This window comes from Perkinsus marinus (assembly GCF_000006405.1).
Source record: "Perkinsus marinus ATCC 50983 genomic scaffold scf_1104296958712, whole genome shotgun sequence".
Classification (NCBI taxonomy): Eukaryota; Perkinsozoa; order Perkinsida; family Perkinsidae; genus Perkinsus; species Perkinsus marinus.
The window spans coordinates 1509904-1522439 of record NW_003206658.1 but is presented as its reverse complement, the minus strand read 5'-3'; the positions used below and the strand labels follow the sequence as shown (position 1 = coordinate 1522439).

Below are 12536 nucleotides of genomic sequence, written 5' to 3'. Positions count from 1 at the left end.
ACGAGGCGAAGCCCCCCTCTTTTCGGTGAATTATAGCTGTGTCTCATCATGAGACTCTCATGCGGATACCTCCGGATACCCTCCAATGTTGACAGTTGCATACTAACTCGACACGTTCGATCATCATTCACACGATAGACATACCACGGCATGTGTCGATCACTGATCGGTGTTGAGGAAGAGAGCCACGCCTTGCAATATCCACACGCTCGGATGTTCTCGTGTGCCTGCAAGGCCTCTCGGCACATACATAAGAGCATCTACTACGTAGATTTGCCTCGAACACAAAGCCGTTGCCCATAGCATCCCGTCTCTTTGGCGTCAAATACACTGGTGTTGGTAAAGACTCGCGAAGCTTGAGACGACCGGCTTCAACTGGGATTATCTGCTTGCCACAACACTATGATACCCATGTCACGATGCAATTCTACTTGTATGAGGGGCATAAGCACAACGAGCTGCTTAGGGTTCTGCCGAGCTAACTCGCCCAGGCTAATATCCCAACGAGCTCCTTCCAGATACAGTCCCTCAACATACGTTCCAAAAGCCAGAGGCTCCGTTACCTCTTCCGGACTCATCATACCCGTGACCTTATTATGTACATATCGAAGGGCAGCTACCTTGAATGTTTCTCACTTGCGTATAAAGAGTCGACTTGTCTAATGGCCAACCCCTCTTGCGAGAAGCCGCTTGCACCAACGCCGATAATAACGACTCGGGCACGTGTAGCCCAGCTAGCCACATCACATGCGGGTCACCCTCCGCCATCCATCTTCCATACTGTTCTAATCTGTCGCCAACAAATACATCGGGACGATAACAAAACGCTCTTCGCTCCATCAGCAAAAAAGCGTGAGCTCTGGACGGCAGCCGATGAGACACCTTTGCTTACCTTCTCCTAAAATGGTCCATCCAACTCCCAAGTGGCTTCTCACTACGAGGAGCAAGCCTGGCCCAATGACTCGGGAGGAAACCATTGAATATGGACGTGCCCAGCTCGTCGAGCTCATTCGACATACCAATTTCTCCCACAAGCGCTCTTCCGAGGTCAATAAGCGACTCGTACCTGACCAGCCTCCTACAAAGCATCGAATCCTGAGTCCACCTTACATGCTGTTAGCCAGGGCATTGAAGCGATCAATCTCTTGTGAAAGAACAACTTCAGTAGGCGTAAGAGAGCCTTCGTTTTTCAAGAATTTCATATCTTTCTTGGGGATAGCCGCGATAATATCGCGGGCTGCAACCAAGCCCTCAATCGCTTAACAAATTGCGAGCTCTCACTCGTTTGCTGAATAAAACTCTCCCTCGACATGCCTCCTCCACCACTCGTGTCACCAGCTTGCATACAGAGTACGCCAAGCCACAGATCCTTAGCCGAATTAGAGAAATACCTAGCTCGAACATATCCCAACAAGTTTACGGCGATCCGGCACTCACGTAATTTCTGCATTAGGATGGAGTCCGAAGACCGCTGGTGACTGTGTGATCGGCAAAGCTCCTATCGACGCGACGTATCTAACACGGACTGAGAGTATCGACTAGATTCGTCCCCGAAACTCACGCTTCGACGTCCAGCCTCCCCTTAGGGACTGTGTAGTCATGACCAGAGCGGCTGAAGAAGAAATCTTGATTCTCGTCAAAGATGAAGTCGCCCATGTATTCTTCTAAATAAGTGCCTGATAATATAAAGCACGTTCTGATTGGACAGGAAAACACGGTAAGCACGAGCCACCGTTTGGTTGGATGCTCAAGTCGTTACAACAACTGCCTTACACAGGACCCGACGATCATAGTTGTCGGTCACTCTACCGCCATACATAGCTTCTCCGATCAGATAACGCATTGTCTCCCATGGTAGAGGATCATCGCTCTCCTGAGCTTTATCGATATATCTAAGCTCACAGGCCTTCAAGATGGATGATAATATCAGCTAAAATATTAAGCATTGTACAGTAGCGAATTTCGCTGCATGGCTCGACTCCGAGAGGCGTGGAGGCGCACTATATCCCGTTGGACTATCTGCTGAGTTCGCAGCCACACTCTTATACTGGGCTTATCGAGTGTTGGAAGAAGTGCTGCTATATGAACTAATATCATACTATCATTAATATTACCAGAGGCAGTACTAGAGTATAAATAGATAGAAAAATTCTCATACTAGAAGCACAGTAATACTGCTGCGCCAATGTCATAATGACATTGGCGCAGCAGTAGAATGACACAAGAATGACATTGTCATTCTTATACCAATAATACTATCACTGAATCGTCGGATGATAAGAGCAGTGACGTGTAGGGCTTACAGCCTCAATAGCTGGAAGGATATCTTGAAATCGGATTCGTTGAAATCATAAGGAACGTTCCAGCCAATACTGCCGTATTTTCTGCGATCCTGAACAACCGCATGGAAGAACGCCAGGACAAATATAAGTGGTTTGAAAGCCTCGTGGGTACCTGATCCGCGAATCGAACCCGAGTCAGTTCTCGAAACATCTCTTACACTCGTCGAGATCTGCATCAGTTATCTTAGCATAACTCTGTTTCATATTCAACTTCAGTCCGTCCGGTGGCTCAGTGACAACCTTTAAACTCCGCTGTAGAATACCCAAAGGAAATGCTTGTGTCGGTTGTGTCGTCAACCACAGTCTACCACGGAACATCACCAATACAAACTCACACACATATACCTGAAGTCACTATGAGGTTTGGTCATTCCCTCGAGTATCGACTCCAAAGTCCTCAGCCATCTCGTTAGAAGATGACAATTCTGTAACATCACCCAGTGCCCTCGATGATACCTATACAGCGATGCTCTTCTACAGGATGAGCCCATCCGAATTCCAAGCCCACCCAGTTTCGATGCTAGACTGTGCGACAGGCCCCATGCCCTGACCAAGTGCTAAGAAGCGGAACTTGCTTGGAGCAGTAAATCCAAGTTTCTCGCCGAGCTGTTGGACCTGATTTACGCCGCTCTATTTAAGGAGCACACACCACATCAGTCGTTCACACATACATCACTCTGAGGATCCGCACCAGGAGACAGAATGAAGACAATCGGACTCTTCTCATTAGATTGCTGGAAAATCTTATCATATACCAAAGACGGTGGTTGAACCTATCAAAAACCAGCTAAAAGCGAGGGGTAAATTCCGTTCAGACTGCGAAATCTCCAAAAGACTCAATTTCAATTGCCGCCGTTGAAACTCACATAGTATTCTCCAAGTCGCCACATTATGAAGTTCTTGATGGCATTAACTACGCGATCTGTGCGCAGACATCGTACCTAGCAAACCACCAACTGCGAAGTTACCAGACCAATCCCGGCCCTGCACTTACCACGAGCAGCTGCTGGAACGGATCACAACTCTCGTCGTATCCCATCGGCATTGGCGAACTCTCCGGCTGCTCCAAATCGAACCATGTCTAAAAAGACGAATTTTCGATCTTGCGAGAATAAGAAAAATGCTCAGTCCTACTTTCCACAGTTTGCCTCCTTCTGCACTGGACACATCATCGATTATATTCTCAAAGCATTCTCCAAGACTCGGCAGCACCTATCAAAACCGATCCCATATATTCCCATGCACCAGAGATTATCCCACCTGCATGTCCTTCCAACCGGCATCAGGCAGCCAGTCGGGATGGGGGTTCGGTATAGCAACCTTACATAAATAAACACTGTCAGCAGTGTGGACACATAAACTCATGACCAACTACATGTGAGGGTGACAATATGGAAATTCTGGAGGAATTCTGAGAAATCCTCATTGGCTTCTGTACACTTTACCCTAATTTGTACATAAGCTCCTACAATTAGTGAGGAAACTTCCAAGCTCAGCCGAATGGAGCAAACATATTTCGCAACACTGTTCGCACTAGCAATCACAGAGTCCTCTCAACTATCAGAGCAAGCGCGGACGAGAAATAATAATATCACTTCAATGAAAGCTCGCTTGAAATTTTGGTAGATATTTTCCAAAACTTCAGATAATACTCATTAGCCGTCGTTGAGGGGAAAGCTGAGTTCCCGATATTTCTTGCTCTATCTCACCTTCTCTAGACTTGGATTGCCCTTGAGGAAAAACTCGTGGTCCTGCATGACGAGCTCCTTCTCGCCGTCCATAATCATGCACGTCATTTGGAAGGAAAATAAAAGTTTATGTCGCTCGAACAGCTACACATCAACACATAACAACATATCGCCATCCAACGCTCCCTTCCTACCCCCATGCACGTGAAGTCATAAACGTTTTGAGTGAGCTTTTCTCGGACGTTTTTCAAACGATTATCGATGATCTTGTCAGGTTTCGCTTCTCGCAACGCCTAAAATGGATATCCATCGAGGACAACCCATCCCCAACCTCTCACCTGCTCGAACACAGCCAGATAAGAGCCGAGCGAATACTCGTACATTTCCGATATGGCACTCAGCCCTTGCGTGGCGAAGTACCTATTTAACCAAGCCAAGATTGATGAGCAACCGAACCCTGTTCCCATCCTTACAGAATACTCCCTCTCTTGGCCACCTCTGAATATATCTCCCGCATGTTGTCAATTTCAACACTTGTTCGTGCGGCCGTTTCGAGGGCCTACCAGACAACATCTCTGGCGGGGATCCAGTACGTGACAGATACCGATACTAACGTGAGTATGTAATGCACTCCATATCTCGAAAATTCCTCCGAACACTGTGTTGAACTATATATCCTCTTTCTTTAACTCATCTTAGCCGTTCTTTAACTCACTATCACAACTTACATATGAGTTCGAGTATAAGTGTACCGAAACCAACAGAACCCTCAACCTAATTCCCTCCAAGTTTTCATATTTGTATCACCAACACATGTAGTTGACCACGAGCACATTTTCCCACAGTATAATCATCCGACAGCCCCAGAAGTCCAACTCACCTCTGTTATCTCTAACGCCTTCGTCTTGGCTGTTTGCAACGTCTGTATCAACTCCTCATTGTCAAGAATCGATCCTACATACAGCGCTTCGTCAACAATTACTCAGAATCCTCTTTCCCACCTTTCGAAGCCGCGAGCTCCCTCAATAAAGTGTCCTCCAGATTCTTCTGTACCTGATACCACACGCCTCTCAAATCCACTTGAAATTGAGCAACTATGACTTGTCGATTTTCACTCATAGACTGCACCAACTGCTGCCTTTCCGCTTGCAAGTCCGGCCGTTCAAACCCAACCACCACGTTCAACAACTGCGCAGCTAGCCCGTCCAAAGTGACCTATAACATTTGTAGACCGGAGCAATGCAGACTCGTCACGATCGCACCTACCGTGTAGTTGATGATCGACACCTTCCCCATAATCTCAGGGGAGTATCGCGGGTTCGAAATGCGTGTCGTCATAAATAAAACGAATGTGTCCGACCATTCGATAGTGTTGTCACCAAGTGTAAGCAACTTCTGACCATTTTGAATAACATACCTGCAGTGTGGGAAGATATGCACATGGTCAACTACATATATCGGTGACAATATGGAAAATTTGAGGAAATTTCGGGAAGCCGCTGTTGATCTCTGATTCACAAATTCTGAATACTCGTATATAACTCCCTATAATTAGTGAGAAAAGTCCTGAGCTCAGCTGAGGAAAGCGGACGTATATTTCAACACAGCGTATCTGCCAATACTCTCCCAAACACTTCTCACCTCTTCTCCAGCACAGGATCAATCATCGGATCTATTTCCTCGTCGAGATTCTCGAACAGGAAAGGCTTGCCATATTGTATAGCCAGCTCGAGGTACCTAAACCGGTAACAGTGAGCTTCGCCGCATCCTCCAAATCACTTACTTAATATACTCATCATTGAAAGTCTTTACCGTCAAGCCACCATTTGTTCTCTCTTCCTTCTTCTTTAGCCACGTCACAGCTTGCATCTACAGTCACCATCACATTCAGCTATAACGCGAGTCGCGTTACGCGATAGACCGCTATGCAGTCCGTGCCAATTTGATATTCAAACGTGAAGGATGTGCATTTTCTATTCCGAGATTAATGATAGTGATCAATTTTTCGCTATCACAGTCTCAAAAGGTTACTTTCTTCACATCACATGTTTATAGCAATGTTCATGCGATATATTTCTACATCGATTCTCATGAATCTCGGAAAATAACACACATTTTTCACATCCCCATCTAAAACCGACATCCTCTTCGGACGCCGACTTCGGCAAGTACACCCGTCCCCGCCAACCTGAGGGTCCACGCAAAGCGGGAATCGGTTGGTCCTGGTCGTCAATATGCCATTCTGGACGCTGAGCTCGTCACTAGGTAGCCCTTGAGAGCTCCACAGTGTCACCTCTACATCAGACGTCAATAACGCTTCCAATCTGAAGGGAACAAACCTCCAATGGAAATACAACAGACCAAGATTCGTACTTGAAGTCCCTGCTAGTCGGTATGTCCGCTTCAACGACTCTACCAAGCCAGTCACCGTAGAGCATCTCATTTCTAAACTGATGATTGAATGGTCCCGCATAGGAAATAAAGGCCGACCCAAGGAGGCAGTCCCCAACTAGCCGAACCTTCTTATCACCTAATCAACACCGACCCCTAAAACCGGTTGGAATGAGAGAAACTCTATATCAAACTCTTATAATATCAATCTTATTTTCCACAATGGTAAATATGGAACATTCTGATTCTATATCACCCTACTAGGAACAAACATTAAGTTGTTGATGAATAATAATTATCAAAGTCAAAAAGTTAGTCAAGTAACCAACTTAACAAATTCATTTCTCACCGCGAGCGCTACCCCCAGCTTCTCAGCCAGCTCAGTTGCCCACCTTGTAGAGTGATATCCGTTGACCATCTCTTCCTTTCCGACGCCAAACCATCGATCAGCTTCGATGCAGCCTCCAACTTCCTCTGCATCGCCTCCGCTTCCTCCTCCAACGACTTCAATACCGCACTTTGCTCAACTTCCTCCTTGCTCAATCTTTCAATATTCTCAGCTAACGTCCTCAGCTCTTCGTTAATCCTCTCCAAGTTAGCCTCCGCTTCTTCCTTCTTCTGTGTCAGTTCCGCCACCAATTTCCTCTTTGGCTCGACCGTCCTCGCCACTTCGTGATACTTGATCATCGCTTTCACCCACTGCAGGAGGCCAAAGCCTGCCTTGGAGATATTCTTCATATTATCCCCCTCGAAAACATCCTTATCCTTAGCAAGGAGCTCCTTGATCTTCTTAATCTGACATACACATCGCTCTGCAAGCGATACGCCGAAACCTCCAATTCGAGAGCCTTTCCCGTAAAACTTCCTCAGAAATCGAGTCCTATTATCATCTTCTGACGGAGTGTTAGAGTATATGTCCGCTTATCTCAGTTGAGCTCAGGAGCTTCCTCACTAATTATAGGACTTCATATACAAATTCAGAAACCAGAAGCGTACAGAAACCAATGAGAATTTCCAAAATGTCTCAAAATTTCATGCGAAAATTTTCCCACACTGTTCCGATGAGCACCACATCCACTGCAATTCCCAAACAAAATCCGTCACTTCACATGACCATCCCGTCCCACCTGACGGTCTTTCATATCGTCCTTCTTGTAAACTTGGAGAGCTCTCAAAAGACTAACGTCACTGAGCATCTGCTTAGCCGCGGCCCAGCCTGACAATACGACCGCTGCCCTCGCACGAACCCCCCCTTATCAACTCAGACTCCTACAGTAGCCACATCACTAGTCACATACGGTACCACTACGGAAGCTTTACCACATATAATATGAAAGAAAATTTCGGAAGCTGAATTTTTAAGTGACCAGGGCTTGTGTCGAGGCAGATCGTACATCGTTAAATAGGACTACGAACTCCTGATCGATTGGTACCAATTCTATTTCAATAATCGACTGACGTTTTCTGACCGATCTGTACTACAAGTCAACTGTTGATGTTACCGCAAGATCCAGTTCAGTTAACTCGCTACCTCCGTTTTCATCCTCCCTTCCCAGAGGCCTCAAAATGAGCACACATTGACACACAGTCATGACCGGTGCCGGCGGGCTCGCCATCGACTTTATTTCTGTGATATCCTTCTTATCCAATTCCTCCAAAGCCTTGGCCGCCATCTCAAGTGCAGGTAGCGCTCTGAAAAGATTCATCACGACAGAGACAATCCGATATTAAATATTTGAAACTTCTCGACAAAATACCAGAATAAATCCACTAAAAATACCGAAGACAACCACGTGCTATAAATTTACTACAATATTTTACCAAAAAAACGCATTTTCCCCAGACGAAAATCCTTCTCTTTTGTTATGAAAAAACTAAGCAGCATGATATGATCACCGAAATGACTTCGAGAGTATTCCATGACCCCCACGAGACCTCCAACTTGTTCTTCTCAACACATTCCGACTCTCTCGAATGACGAGATTTGAATGAAATTTCCTCCTCGGACACCACAAGAACAACACCGCACCCCCTCACTCAGCTAGTGCTGTATCAGCATCTTCCTTCTCCCGTTGGATGATGACGTTATCATCAGCAATTTGCTTAGCCTGCTCATTAGCCACCTTTTGATGCTTCGAAACCGTCATCGATTTCTCATTGATTTCTTCAATCAACGTACCAACCGCCAACGCCTTCTCATCCACTATCACTTTCTTCGCCGCTAGATCCTTACCTAAACGACGAGGGATAATTCCTCCCCGATCCCCAAGGCTTTCTCCGCTTACTCATAATTGTCACTTGCTCTGCTGCTTGTACCAGTTTGTCCAGCCCTCCTCCCAATCGCTGAGTTTGAGCGTCGATCGTCTTACGATTTTTAGCGAGAAGGTCTTCGTATCCCGAGAGGAAATCCAGATAGTTCTTCGGCGTAGCGAAATTGCGCCTCTTAAATCTGCGACGCTCAACATTCGGCCAAACCAGCCGAGCCAAGTGGACTCACTTAGCCTCAAAATCCGGACTGTACTTGGTCGTCACCGACAGATGGGCTTCGCATATGAAGTGATTAATATCCTCCCTGTTCTCAGCAGGAATATCACACCTGAGAGGAGGTACCCGGTTCGAATCCTCCACCCGTCATTTCTCACTCCGCCAACAACTGAGTTGCCACTGCCAAGAGAGCGTCATTCGGCCACGGCTCAAACCAGTCGATTGTCGTACACGTGACCAGACCAGGGAAGTTTCTACAGCGAACTCTAAGAGCGCTCCCGGCTGGGCTCATTGCCAATACCATATGCAATTGAGATCTTATATGGTTAACCTGATAGGCATACACACATATCCACAACATGGACATTTTATGCAACCAACACACTGTCAATTTATTTCCACAACCACACCCTCAACTGTCCATCACTAATATTAATAAGCCATCAACATCAACCAGAAAAGCAACTTCGCACTGACTGCTAAGATTCTCACCGCGACCCTTCCCCCACCCCACACTCACACAGTAGGTCCACATACGACTCTCACTCACTCCTTCAGCCTTCGCTTTACTCCTCACCCCCGATATCAACGATTCCTTCTCATCATCAGCAAACAATGCCGGCACCATCCCTACCGTCAACATGTTATTAATATATTCCAAAAACCCTTCCTCAACCACATTGGCATCCGTAAAAAGGAACGTCTGTGGCTTCTTCACCGCCACTTGATACAGCGCTTTCAAATCCTCCTTCAAATTGCTGTCCCCATACCCTCGACAAAGTGCAATCTCATACAACTCCTGCTCAGCCGCAAACGATGCCAGCTTAGTCAGACTCTGCTTCCCCAACCCCCCAATTCCCACCAACAGCGCATTCCCCTGCGGGAGCCGCAGAATTCGATGAATCCTGGCCATATGCCGCATAGCGTCCACAAATAATACCAAATTCATACCACTCCTATCTGAATTGTATAATTCCAACACCGCCAACAGTATCCGATTCACTGCTTCCCAATCTCGCATATCTTCATAAAGCCGCACCTCTCCCGTCGGCTCGTCCGCTTCTAATATACCAATAACGTCTTTAAAGTCCCCAAACACCAGTGGTTCCCTCAACACTTCCTCCTGACACTCCGGAAATTTAGTCTCGATGACTGCGCCCAGCAATTCCTCCTCCACATACTCCCTCTCGCTGCTGTCAATCAACCGATCGGCGTACACGCGAGTGAACTCATGCCGCCACAAACGGACCAACTTCGCACCTGTGGTCACCACTTGAGGGTCGCCCTGACAAACTCCTTGATAAACCCGCGACAAATCGCGCAGGTTGAATATGTAATGGAACTTCGACGGACTCCTCGGCATATTCTCCACCACTTTTCGATGCAACAACAAAGTCACTTCGGGAAGCCTCAACGCCATTTCTCTAACCTAAAAACACATCCAATACTCCTGCATCTTGCAATCTTGCATTTCCTCAACGCACCTCATCCCCGAACAGCACAAACATTCCCCTCAGTATCGAGCTGTATATCTTATCAATCGTCTCCGTTGACGGGAAGGTGATCCCTATCGCACAATACAGGCTGACCACCCTCGGATCGATCGAATTCCTCCCAGCTCCCGGAGGCTGCATTGCCGCTATATACTCAATATCCTGGATCACAATCCTCTCCAAATCGCCTCCTCGCTCATACCTACCCCTAATCGTCACGCGCCACAAATTTACCTCCTCCTATCCCCCCTTACATGAAACCTTTCTCCACAACAAACTTCAGTAAAGCTAGCGGTTGCTGAGTACCGTACTTGTCGATCTTCGGCATCGAAAGATCATCCACAAAAATACGCAAAGTCTTGCCCTGTTCTGGTCCAAAAACCCGACCTAATCCAGAGACGATCAGTCCAGTACTTAAAGTGCTACGCTAACCTGTTCTCTTGAAGATATTGTCCTCAATATTCCGCTGGAAATCCGCCGAACTCGTCCGACTCGAAAAGTTTATCAGTAACATCAAACTCGTCTCCACCGGGTCCGCCTCCAGCGAGTTGATGATGGTCACCGACTTCGCCGTCCCTACGAAAACACGATCATCCAGAGGAGACCAAACCCGGCGTTGTACCAGATTCCCCCACGAACAAGCACGGCGCCTTCACCTTGGCAAACTGCGACCTCAGCCAGGAGTATCGTGTCGTATCCACCGTGGGGACCAATATCGAATTGAAGTCTCTATCAGGCGAACCCTCCTCGTACTCCATCACGCGCTCCTCCCACGGCACCCACGCTTCACCCGTCGTATTATACAGCATCTCATAAAGGGATTCTTTCGGCAACTCAATTGAATCAATCCCGGGAATTTCATGCTTTTTCACCACCATCTTGAGGAACTCATCAAACTGCTCCCGCGTCCTCTCCTCCAGCACCGACCCGAGCGACCACACCATAGTGAAGACGAAAACCGACGCCACCGTCAGCGGCTTCATATGACCAACCTCTCCCCCAACAATACTGTCGAAAATTTTGCTCAGTTGGACGACATAATCCGTCCCAACCTGACTGCGGGGTAAACTCCCAGCGAGCGGACCGTCCGCAAGGACCTCCCCGTCAACTCTCCCATCGCAGAGGAGAGCCAAACACGGCCTCACCCACTTCTCAAACCTAAAAGGGCACATATCGGCGGAGCAAAGCGATTCCGTTCTTCCTACATCTCCATCAGAATCTTTTCCACCTTATCTCCCTTTCCTCGCGCCCAACGGTCATAAAATGGCCCCGGCCCCAGGTCCTTATCGTCCACATATACCATACCGCACCGAGAAATCGTGGCGGGCGATGCGTACTGCAAGTTGTCCACTTCGAAGAGCATGGCGCAGTGCTTTTCTAGTCTTATTCGCTCACCGTTATTGAGTGTAAGAATTTTATTGTCGTCCATAACGGAGTTCATATTTTCGACCCAAACCGCATCAACATCCCCATCATACAAAATGTATCTTTTTTCCTCTCCCTTCCCAGCCGGGATCGGTTGGTTGATATCTCGAAATATTTTACTCAATAAACCGTCCGTCCAGTCCCTTGTTGCCGGGTCCAGCACACCATAGAGCTCATTCACTGTGACCATCTTCGGGTTGATCGGATAAAGGTGAGTCGGAGTATCAAACGCTCGCTTCTGAGCCCCAGCAAGGCACTCTATAACCGCCGACTTCCCGCTCATTGTCTTACCTACACACCAACATACGATTGAGACAAGCGCAAACAAGCGATGGCAACCACAGGCTATGTCAACCTACCAGCGCTTACCAAACATAGAGCGATCGGAACGCTATCAGAACGGAATTCCCGAGGCGAAATTATTCACTTATAGGTACTAGGAGACAGGACGGCGACCCTCCCCCTAAATTACCAACAACCATCGTAGTGTGCCTGGTCAGCATCGTCTCGTACAACTGCATGATCTTATCCACTTGCAAGGCGTAAAGATCTTCATATCGATGCTTCATACTGCGACTCTCCAATTCCTCCTCAATCGCCTTCTTTAACGTTGGATACCCAACACGTGGACATTCTAGACCCGGGAACAGATCACTCAACAACCCCTGGAGAGTGGTACCTGCCAACCTCAACTATCACACACATCCAATCAC

The 12536-nt window shown here is 47.3% G+C and overlaps 1 protein-coding gene across 1 annotated transcript in view; it reads right to left on the bottom strand.

Annotated features, from left to right (window-relative positions):
• Positions 1 to 159: 159 nt before the first annotated feature.
• Pmar_PMAR011916 (dynein-1-alpha heavy chain, flagellar inner arm I1 complex, putative) overlaps positions 160 to 12536 on the bottom strand; it is a gene marked incomplete at both ends in the record, with an annotated part of 22638 nt that continues 10261 nt past the window's right edge. Inside the window, 45 exons of the mRNA XM_002774000.1 lie at positions 160 to 227; positions 268 to 385; positions 432 to 590; positions 637 to 790; positions 893 to 1066; positions 1111 to 1237; positions 1282 to 1391; positions 1438 to 1515; positions 1562 to 1676; positions 1774 to 1892; positions 2304 to 2454; positions 2501 to 2646; positions 2688 to 2798; positions 2851 to 2957; positions 3014 to 3115; positions 3209 to 3283; positions 3337 to 3423; positions 3477 to 3554; positions 3603 to 3662; positions 4052 to 4174; positions 4225 to 4323; positions 4369 to 4450; positions 4504 to 4589; positions 4911 to 4984; positions 5032 to 5077; positions 5126 to 5245; positions 5297 to 5447; positions 5672 to 5767; positions 5814 to 5899; positions 6219 to 6354; positions 6404 to 6560; positions 6814 to 7216; positions 7549 to 7637; positions 7953 to 8113; positions 8459 to 8654; positions 8707 to 8870; positions 8919 to 9017; positions 9064 to 9236; positions 9426 to 10334; positions 10390 to 10600; positions 10653 to 10785; positions 10831 to 10974; positions 11021 to 11556; positions 11604 to 12114; positions 12296 to 12502. Of these exons, the coding sequence (XP_002774046.1) occupies positions 160 to 227; positions 268 to 385; positions 432 to 590; positions 637 to 790; positions 893 to 1066; positions 1111 to 1237; positions 1282 to 1391; positions 1438 to 1515; positions 1562 to 1676; positions 1774 to 1892; positions 2304 to 2454; positions 2501 to 2646; positions 2688 to 2798; positions 2851 to 2957; positions 3014 to 3115; positions 3209 to 3283; positions 3337 to 3423; positions 3477 to 3554; positions 3603 to 3662; positions 4052 to 4174; positions 4225 to 4323; positions 4369 to 4450; positions 4504 to 4589; positions 4911 to 4984; positions 5032 to 5077; positions 5126 to 5245; positions 5297 to 5447; positions 5672 to 5767; positions 5814 to 5899; positions 6219 to 6354; positions 6404 to 6560; positions 6814 to 7216; positions 7549 to 7637; positions 7953 to 8113; positions 8459 to 8654; positions 8707 to 8870; positions 8919 to 9017; positions 9064 to 9236; positions 9426 to 10334; positions 10390 to 10600; positions 10653 to 10785; positions 10831 to 10974; positions 11021 to 11556; positions 11604 to 12114; positions 12296 to 12502 (7331 nt within the window). The remainder of the gene's footprint in view (positions 228 to 267; positions 386 to 431; positions 591 to 636; positions 791 to 892; positions 1067 to 1110; positions 1238 to 1281; positions 1392 to 1437; positions 1516 to 1561; positions 1677 to 1773; positions 1893 to 2303; positions 2455 to 2500; positions 2647 to 2687; positions 2799 to 2850; positions 2958 to 3013; positions 3116 to 3208; positions 3284 to 3336; positions 3424 to 3476; positions 3555 to 3602; positions 3663 to 4051; positions 4175 to 4224; positions 4324 to 4368; positions 4451 to 4503; positions 4590 to 4910; positions 4985 to 5031; positions 5078 to 5125; positions 5246 to 5296; positions 5448 to 5671; positions 5768 to 5813; positions 5900 to 6218; positions 6355 to 6403; positions 6561 to 6813; positions 7217 to 7548; positions 7638 to 7952; positions 8114 to 8458; positions 8655 to 8706; positions 8871 to 8918; positions 9018 to 9063; positions 9237 to 9425; positions 10335 to 10389; positions 10601 to 10652; positions 10786 to 10830; positions 10975 to 11020; positions 11557 to 11603; positions 12115 to 12295; positions 12503 to 12536) is intronic.